This window comes from Hevea brasiliensis, chromosome 15 (assembly GCF_030052815.1).
Source record: "Hevea brasiliensis isolate MT/VB/25A 57/8 chromosome 15, ASM3005281v1, whole genome shotgun sequence".
Taxonomy (NCBI): Eukaryota; Viridiplantae; Streptophyta; class Magnoliopsida; order Malpighiales; family Euphorbiaceae; genus Hevea; species Hevea brasiliensis.
Genome location: NC_079507.1, coordinates 66742863 through 66752919, shown reverse-complemented (window position 1 = coordinate 66752919; position 10057 = coordinate 66742863). Strand labels below are relative to the sequence as shown.

General features: G+C 35.6%; 1 protein-coding gene across 3 annotated transcripts; it reads left to right on the top strand.

Moving 5' to 3' along the window:
- The first annotated feature begins 676 nt into the window (after positions 1–676).
- Positions 677–9632, top strand: LOC110645771 (autophagy-related protein 18f). 3 transcript variants are annotated; one of them, XM_021799015.2, is made up of 8 exons: positions 677–1712; positions 5462–5926; positions 6015–6446; positions 6813–7049; positions 7165–7998; positions 8098–8249; positions 8788–9153; positions 9371–9632. In XM_021799015.2, the coding sequence occupies exons 1-7, from the start codon at positions 1428–1430 to the stop codon at positions 9149–9151; spliced, it is 2769 nt and encodes a 922-aa protein (XP_021654707.2). In that variant the 5' UTR covers positions 677–1427; the 3' UTR covers positions 9152–9153; positions 9371–9632. The 3 variants fall into 3 exon arrangements, with proteins under 3 accessions (XP_021654707.2, XP_021665064.2, XP_021654708.2); XM_021809372.2 differs by having other exon boundaries at positions 678–1712; positions 9301–9632; XM_021799016.2 differs by having other exon boundaries at positions 679–1712; positions 6015–6182; positions 9301–9632.
- Positions 9633–10057: the final 425 nt, after the last annotated feature.

Here is a 10057-nt window from a genome sequence, read left to right as displayed (position 1 = left end):
TCATAACTAAATTAAATTTATAAATAAATTTTAAACTTAAAATTATATATATTTTAAGTGGTAAAATTATTTTTTTATTATATATTATTTTATTTTATTTTAAATATAAAATTTATTTTAAAATGAAATAAATTTTATATTGAAATAAATTTTATATTTAAAATAAAATATAATAAACAAAAAATATTTATTTATAGAATTAAACCAATAGAAAAAGTGTAAGTAATTAAAAGATAAATAATAATAAAAAAGAGAAAGTGTATGGAGAATTATAATAAAAAAAATTATGTTTAAAACAATAAAAAAAATAATATATATTTTTTATATTTTAAATAAAAAATAATAAATTTAATAAATATATAAATAAAAATATTTATAATTCTCATCCCCCATTCTTTATTCCCTTCACCTCTATTTAAAATATAATAAAATTTAAAATTTAAAATAATATTTATCTTTTTTTACTTTTATTTATCCCTTTTTAGTTTTATTTATCTTCTCCAATACTCATTCAAATAGACCATTGGAGTTATTGAGGGGAGGCAAAGCAAGGGAATGAAAAAGAAGGTGAAAACTGTTTGACCCAATTAGTCAGAATCAAAAAGCCAATTATCCTTCAATTCCTAAAAAACGGAGAAAGCATAATAGCAATGAAAAAGCTGACCCAACTACAACTTTGATAATTTCCTTAAAAAAAAAAAAAAAAACCTTGGAAAACAGAACAGAGAGAGACGTAAACCGAAGCCTTTTCCATTCCCCCATAAACCCCCAAAATACATCATTTCTATTCCTTTTATTATCCATTCCCTTCTCTCTCTCTCTCTCTCTCCATATACCCCCTCTGCTAATTTCCCCTTAAAATAAAAAAATCAATCTCCCTGTATCATACAATTGGGATTTTGTTTTTGCATATAAGTTACTTTTATATGTATCTCAAATCTATTATAATTAATACTTTAAAATTTGGTTCCAATTTGAAAGTATTTATTGGATTGTAAATTTTTTCGTTTGTTTAAAAAAGAAATTGTAATCTCTTTGAAAGGAAATCCTTAATATATTTTGTTTTATTTAATTTATTAGTTTTTTGAAATTTTTTTATGGGTTTGTTTTTGGAAAAGCCTTAAAAGCTGAACTGGGTTTTGTTTATATTTGTTTTTCGAAGCTCTTTTCATTGTGTTTTTGGCAAAACCCATAAAATTATAGTACCGCGGATTTCTAAGACTATAGCCTGTTGGATAGTTTTGTTCCAATTAGGAGTTTGTTTTGTGTGTTTATTTTGGAATTTTGGACTTTTCTATTCAAGCAAAATCGACGCTTATGGATACGCTTGGGACATGAAATTTTTGAATCAAATTCAAGGCTGTTTCTAATTTCGATTAGTTTTTCTTTTTTGGGTTTAATTTTCTCTATATGAACAGCCTGATGTTATGCTTAAAAGAGAAATTGGAGAATCGGGGATTGTAGCAATTTGGGTTTTCGTTGCCTTTGTTTTTTGGTCTCTTGGGACTATTATGAGGAATAGTAGTTATGGGCAGCAGCTGCAGCAGAAGAATTCGCAGGGGCGACCGAACAATGGATTTTTACCAAGCTCGTTTAGGGCGATTTCTAGCTATTTGAGGATTGTTTCGTCTGGGGCGTCTACGGTGGCGAGGTCTGCTGCCTCTGTCGCGCAATCCATTGTGGATAGAGATGGTGATGGTAACAATGATCAGGTAAAGTAGTCTTTTTTTTTTTTTTTTTTTTTTTGCAATTTCATTTTCTTTGGAGAGACGGTGAAGATTTTGGCGTGCCCTTGTTGAATTTGATATATAAACTGGTGTTTGAGGAGTTATACTTGTCTATTTCTGCTTTGGTGTGCATAGATATATGTATGGAAGATTTACTTTTTTTTTTTTTTTTTTTTTTTGGGGTTGGGTGGGGGTGTGGGGGTGGGGTGTTTGTGAATCAAAATTGAGGTTTCATGGAGATTTAAATGTGTAATTGAGCTCGTATGTGGCGTTGCTGTACAATTCTAAATAAACATGAGCTTTAGCTAGAAATGGTTTAATTCTGATTATGTAGGGTAAAATTATCGCAAGTGATTATGTTTTGAGTGCTATTGCAAAAGCATCTGGAATTTATTGTTGTTCTTTTAAAACTTGTCTGGCAAGGGTGTGTAGTTTGAGTGTTTCCCCATTTGAATAATTTGCTTTGAAATGATTTGTCAAGCTTAAATAATTTATACCTTAGTTTACGGAACTAGCTGTCACTGTCAGGTGTGATAAGAATCTGTTCATCTTGGTTGAGGGTATTCAAGATATATTTATGATTTTGTTAATGTCAAAGTATCTCAGTTTGCTTCTCTCTCTCTCTCTCTCTCTCTCTTTTCAATTTCAGTTTGTAATAGGCATAATTGTTTATTGATTGATTTTTATTCTATCTTTGCCACCCTTAGTCATGATGTAAATATGTAAATAGGATGAAGTGTCAATGTTATGTGAATCTGGCCATTGTGAAGTCTAGAAAACAGCACAAAGTCCAATTTCTACATTGGAAGAGATAGCATTGTTAAATATCAAAATGTTGCAGCATTCATTTTTCTTCCTTTTCCCCCCTTGACTAATGTAGGAATCTTATTTTTCGGTCGACTAATGACTTTACATCTTTTCTATACTTCTAGTTTTGATCTAAACTTCAGTATCAGAACCTTGAATATGTGAACTGGGTAATGTATGTGTTTTTGGCTGATGGAGTTATGGAGGTGCTATTATTACAACGCTTTTCCCCCTCCCTCCTTTTAAATGAAAAGGATTTATTGAGAGAAGGGAAAGTAGGGTACTACAAGGAGGATTAGGGTTCCTTCTGAAAGAATTTGAATGAAACAAACAAAAACAGGATCTCTCCTGACAGATGTTGGCTAGCGAAAATGCCACTAAAAACTCCTGAACACCATAAGGAAAAAAAATAAAATAAAACTACGATAGAATTACTTCACAGATGTGTCATCCTTTAAAAGTTTTTATTTGTATCAGTTTGATGTAATTATTATATTTTTCTCTGAGAAGCTTGTTTTTATTTTATTAAGGATTAGTCTATGTTGAAATAGAAGAGTAAATATTTTTCTCTTAAAACAATTATGAAGTTTATTGAGTAGGTGCATGTTATTTTGTGTGATCTCAGTTAAGTTGACTCTAGAGTCTAGAACGCCCAAATGGCTCTAAATGCTTCAGTTTGGTGGTTGTATATGTGTTCACAGTTTTTGTTTTATCCTGCATTTGAATGTCCTGTGCTTCTTTTCTTTCATCATCTTAATAAGAATATTTTGAGTTCTCTTCGATAGTTTAGGTTGTTTTGTTACCTTTGCACTTTTGCATTGGGGTTTTGGTGAGGAAAATGTAAGTTATTCCTAGTAAAGGATTGAAAGCAAAGGAGGGTTGTCAACCTTACTCTGAATTTTAAAAAATATTTGGGAGGTTAATCAGAATAAAAGAATGGAAACTAAAGAAGCATTAATTAATCTTACCCTGTTTATGAATTTTAAGAGGAAGTGGATCTTCTTCCTTTTTACATGGTACCAGAGCCTACAGAAAATTGTGGGGCTTCTCCTTTGTTGTTGTCCTCCTTCTGCATAAAGCTATGGGTTCGAGTCTCAGAAGTTATTTTCCTTCTTCTAGGTTTAAGTCCCAAAACTGTGAGTTTTAGTCTCAAGCTATTCATCTTCTCCTTCTCTTTCTTCATGATTTGAGATCCAAAGGTTGAAGTCCCTATTCTGTTTTTTCTTGCTCAAAGCCTGAGAAAAGCCTTCTCTATTTCTCTGAACTTCACTGCTATTTTTTAGTTGGAATTTTTCCAGAGGGAGGTGGACTTGACAACCAATACAAGAAGGATCTATAACTGCCAGCCCATGTAGCACGGAAATGCAAGCACGAGGAAACGACATTTTCAAAAATATAAAAAACAGAAACATAGGGAAACACATGTACATGCAACCCCATCACGCATCTTTCTAAATCAATCAAGTTTTTTTTTTTTTTTAATGCACAAAAGAGGGTAATTAAACAAATGGTTACCTAGTGTGTCTTCAGCTTTAAATGTGACTTACGTGCAACCCAAGCATCGTAGAAATAAGTGTTTGTAGGAGTTGTCCAACTCGTAGTGTCTTCAACTGTATATGTGGTTTTGTCGCTGATGATCCAGCTACTGTCGGTCTTCTTCTTCTTCCGTGTGACGCGGTTCTTCTTTTGTCTGCGATAGGTCCTGCGTTTTTAACCTAAACATTTTTTTTAGAAACGCGTTTCTTAAGAGGAAACACGTGTCCAACTTTTGTAACTTACGGACACGGCCTTGACATGTTTCCTGGTCGAGTCCCGAGGTTTCCGACACGGAAACGTTTGACCATGTCGTTTTCATGCTTCAGAGCCGCTGGCGATTTTGCCTCTGAAATCCGATCACCGGATTCATCGCCGTTAGCTCCTATGCGCCATCATAGCCATTTTGGACCTGCCACATACGTTGGCACGTGTGGACACCTTTGGCCACCTTTTACGGCTGGTGTTCTCTCCAGCAAGGTTGCATGACACAGTGATTGCTCCTAGCTGGTCGCCTCCACCTACTCCTAAGAAGAGGATTTCTATCTTTACCTATGCGCCATCATAGCCATTTTGGACCTGCCACACACGTTGGCACGTGTGGACACCTTTGGCCACCTTTTACGGCTGGTGTTCTCTCCAGCAAGGTTGCATGACACAGTGATTGCTCCTAGCTGGTCGCCTCCACCTACTCCTAAGAAGAGGATTTCTATCTTTACCACAGCTGCTTATTTATTTTAAAAAAAAATCTTGATTCCATAACTTCAAAAAAATCTCATCAAGGGGAGTGTTAGAATTGATGAGATTTCCGTAATTTAAGGAGAATATTACTCCTTAATTCAAGGAATGAGTTGTTGGATTTAGGAGCAACATATGGAACTATATGTTGTATCTTCCATTATAAATATGGAAGCTTATGTATTATGTAAACAATTAATGTGAATGAAAAATGTAGCCTTTGTGTTCTTTCCTCCTTTCTTCCTCTTTTTTTTCTTATTCTCTTTTTCTAAAATTTAATAGGGGTAAAAAAGTAAAACACCTTAAAAATTTAAAATTCTAAATTTCTCTACATTACCCCTTTTGGAATATGGTTCTTGTGAGGTTAATGTGTGTAAATGGTTAATCTCTGTTAACCTTTTACTTATAAGATAGACTCCCAAATAAGGTTATGAGGTTAATCTTCGTTTACATTACACCTTTAAATCTCATTAAAACCTCTCTAATACAAGGTGTTAGAAAGTGGATGAGTCACAGAATGTGGACTTGCCACTTTTTCCCTGTTGATAATTAAAAGATACCTGATGGATTCATATGTTGTCTGGAATTGGAATCTGCCAAATTAAGAACTGTGAGGATGTATAGTTCTTATCATGTTCCATTTCTGCAATTTGTAGGTCCAGTGGGCTGGGTTTGACAAGTTAGAAGATGGTGGTGATGTGATTCGGCAGGTTCTTCTGTTGGGCTATCGGTCTGGTTTCCAGGTTTGGGATGTTGAGGAAGCTGATAACGTTCGTGACCTTGTTTCTAGACATGATGGTCCTGTTTCGTTCATGCAAATGCTACCAAAACCAATAGCATCAAAGAGGTCAACAGACAAGTTTGCAGACAGCCGACCTATTCTGGTAGTTTGTACTGATGGGACCCTTTCTGGAGGTAGTACCACTCAAGATGGATTAGCTACTCTGTACAATGGGAGCGTCCCTAACCACTATGATCTGGGTAACAGTAGTTTTTTGCCCACCATTGTACGGTTTTATTCCCTGAGAACTAAATCTTACATACATGTGCTGAAGTTCAGATCAATTGTTTGTTCTGTGAGGTGTAGCACTCGAATTGTTGCCATTTCTCAAGCAGCTCAGGTTGTTAGCTAATGGAAAATATTCTTTTGGATCATTTGTAATATTTGCCTTAATTGGAGGTTCAATAATGAAGTTTTATTTGCTGCAGATACACTGTTTTGATGCAACGACATTGGAGAGAGAATATACAATTCTCACAAATCCTATAGTCTCAAGTTATCCTGGTTCTGGAGGTACAGGCTATGGTCCTCTTGCAGTTGGTCCCAGATGGCTGGCTTACAGTGGAAGTCCAGTTGCAGTCTCTAATTCTGGACGTGTAAGCCCACAACATCTAACACCTTCACCAAGTTTTTCTGGTTTCAATTCAAATGGTAGTTTGGTTGCACATTATGCAAAAGAATCAAGCAAGCAACTTGCTGCTGGAATTGTGACACTAGGTGACATGGGATATAAGAAGTTGTCCAGGTATTGCTCAGAGCTTCTACCTGATTCCAATGGTTCCCTTCAATCCGGGAGTCCTGGCTGGAAAGTCAATGGTACTGTTAATGGCCATTTGCCAGATGCAGATAACGTAGGAATGGTACATGGCTTTTCCTTTTGTGTATTTTCATTTTTAAAACTTTTGTTTTATCACTCCTCTTAGGGAAGGCAACCTTTTTTTTTTTCTATTGATTTTGCTAAATGTCATGTTTTAGTTAGCTTTTATGGGCTTTGTCAACTGGCAACTGTGGACAACATTAAATTGTGATGTAAAATTATTATGTTTAACTCCACACATGGATAATATGCAGTTGCTGGGAGGTGTGAATTCTTGCTTAGATATCAAAGGAAGTAGTTATGGATAAGATTATCCTTGCTCTCTCTCTCAAATGAACTGTCAGCAAACTTGGATCTTTTTTTGTTTTGTACTTACTTTTCCTTTTTTCTGTTTATTCTTGTTGATCAGGTGGTTGTCAGGGATATTGTCAGTAAATGCGTCGTTGCCCAATTTAGAGCACACAGAAGTTCTATTTCAGCATTGTGCTTTGATCCTAGTGGGACCCTCTTGGTTACTGCCTCTGTTCATGGTCATAACATAAATGTTTTTAAAATAATGCCTGGACTCCTGGGAAGCTCCTCCACAGGTGATGCGGGTACATCTTATGCACATCTTTACAGGCTGCAACGTGGATTTACAAATGCAGTAAGGGCAGCATAATTGTTTTGAATTTTCTTTTTTTTTCCCCATAAATATACTTCAAGATTAGTGTTTAATGTCGTTTTTCCTAAAATTTTGTTTTCTGGATTTATATTCTCAGGTTATACAGGACATCAGTTTCAGTGATGACAGCAACTGGATTATGGTAAGTTCCTCAAGGGGGACAAGCCATTTATTTGCTATTAATCCATTTGGAGGATCAGTGAACTTCCAAACTTCAGATGCTAGTTACACCACTAAAAATAATGGATTTGGTGTAATGACTAAGTCAGCTGTTCGTTGGCCGCCCAATTTAGGTTTACTAATGCACAATCAACAGAGCATTTGTGCAACTGGTCCCCCAGTAACACTCTCAGTTGTCAGCAGAATAAGGAACGGAAATAATGGCTGGAGAAGTACTGTAACTGGTGCTGCAGCGGCTGCAACAGGCAGGTTGGGTTCCCTTTCAGGTGCTATTGCTTCATCCTTTCATAACTCCAAAAGTAACAATGATTTATATGTTGATGGCACCACTTTGAAGACAAAGTACCACCTTCTTGTTTTCTCTCCTTCGGGTTGTATGATACAGTATGTCCTGCGAATATCAATGGGTATAGATTCAATAAATGTTGCGTCCGGATTAGGGACAGCTCATGAATCTGTTCCAGAAAGTGATGGAAGGTTAGTAGTTGAGGCAATTCAGAAGTGGAATATTTGTCAGAAACAGAACCGAAGAGTGCAAGAGGATAATGTTGACATATATGGTGAGAATGGGAATTCAGACAGCAATAAGATATATCCAGAAGGCAAAAAAAATGGAAATAGTGTTCATCGCGAAGGTAGTGGTGCAGCTACAAAAGCGAAGATCAGCCTTGAGGAAAAGCATCATTTGTATATTTCAGAAGCTGAACTACAAATGCATCAACCTCATGTTCCAGTATGGACAAAGCCCGAGGTATTTTTTGTGTTTGAGGATATCAAAGTGCTAATTAATTCATGCTTGTTTTTACTTTGATTTGTGACTTGCCCCTCGTTCTTGTCAATATCTTGCCAGATATACTTTCAATTGATGATGGCAGAGGGGATAAAAATGGATGTTGAAACTGCAATTCGAGGGGAAATTGAGGTTGAAAGGATTCCAATCCGTATGATTGAAGCAAGGTCGAAGGATTTAGTTCCAGTTTTTGACTATCTTCGACATACAAGGTGTGCTGAAATTTTTTATTAAACTCTTCCTTCCTTTTGATTTTATGTCTTGCTTTGAATTTAAGGGAAATGTCTTGACATGTTGCAAGGCTGGGTTGGGAAAGATGGTCAAATAATAAAGAAATGATCTTAGATGCCTAATGTGAATGACTGTATCCTCTGTTCTGTGGTCAAACAAATCCAATGCCGTGAAGTATATTTAGTTGGTTGGTCTTTGGGATGGAATGTTTGGATTACGAGGGAATATATTGTATATGTGAGCTACTTAAATTGAATTAGTTCTGAGGGATGTTGTCAATCATGCTGAGACAAGTTTGGATATTTAGTCATGCATCAAATTTATAAGCCCAAGCACCGTGCTTTATCAGCTAGTTGCTGTAAGGGATGACTACTTGCCAAAATGTATTTTATTATTGAAAACCTTTATTAGAATGTGGATTATCAGATTCATTTAGCTGCGGCTTTTTTTTTACTCTTTCTTTTTTAACCTTATTCCTTGGTGTTTAGTGATAATCCTGAATTTGTCTTATGCGTATAGGATTCCTGTGTTAGATAGTAATGTGAATGGGCAACTGCACCATCAAAGGTCTGTGCTGTCTGAAAATGGCAGGCTTTCGCATAGGAGCAGCTCTGGCTCGCTTGATTCCATGACTGATCGTGGTGTTGTAGCTGCCGATCATCAGAATGGGGTTGAAGAGGCTGGGTGGAATGGTCCTAGGATGCCAGTAGAAGCTATGGGCTTTGTAAATAGTAGTGACAGCCCCAAAAGAGATAATTGGCTTGAGAATGTAAATAATAGAGAGCACTTAAGAACAGAAGCTCAACTCAAGTTTGTAAATAGTAACAATGGGGGCCCAAAAGTGGAGAATCATTTTGAAGATGAGGACGATGAGTTTGATTAGAGGTAATTTTGTATCTTCCTCATTCAAAGCTTTTAGTTCGTTATATTGAGGTGTCTTTTGTTCATTAGCATGGAGTATATTTGTACTGAATTAAGCAAGTATATGATTACACATTTCAGAATTCAGACCCTATCGTTTCTTTTATTCAGGTGTGCAGCTATTCTTTTATTTTGCTGGAAGGTTCATTAACCATGTTAATATTTGTGGATGGAATTGTAGACAAGAATGAGAGGCTCAGAGGGCTCGACCGTGAAGCGGAAATGTGGATACTATAGCAGTCTTCTGTTGGCGTTGTAGATAACAGACATATATTCACAATAATCAGTTGTAATATGTAAATAAATATAGAATAACCTTATAGAACTCTCGGTCGCTTTTTTTTTTTTTTAAATTCTATTAATTGCAAATTTCAAATGTTACAATTCTTGTGCGAGACAAAATTTGTGATATAATATGATTATAAGAGGGGTTGGTTTTTAAAGTGCATTTTCTTTTCATATTGCAAATGTGTTGGGAAAGCATCAATTTGAGCTGTTCTTTCAGTTCTTAATTTTAATGATAAATCTTTTGAATAGCAACATTCAGATTCGAGAATTTGAAGGCTAACGTGATCATAAGCATACAAGTTACAGCATCTTGCTTATTGCTGCGACGAGATCTGTGTTAAACTTTAGCTATTTGGTAGTTTCCATTGATCGTGAGCTCCCTCCTTTCTTGGATGAATGAACGGAGTCAGATTATTTTCCTTCTTTCATCTTTCTTTGGATTTGATCATTTGAATGTCTTTATATAATTGATGGGATTGAGAAAAAAATGGGACTGCGATTTGTTCATTCCTATTGATGTTTGATGGGGAAAGCAAGACGAAAATGTGAAAAGATTGATTTTCCTCTTGGGAAGAATCAG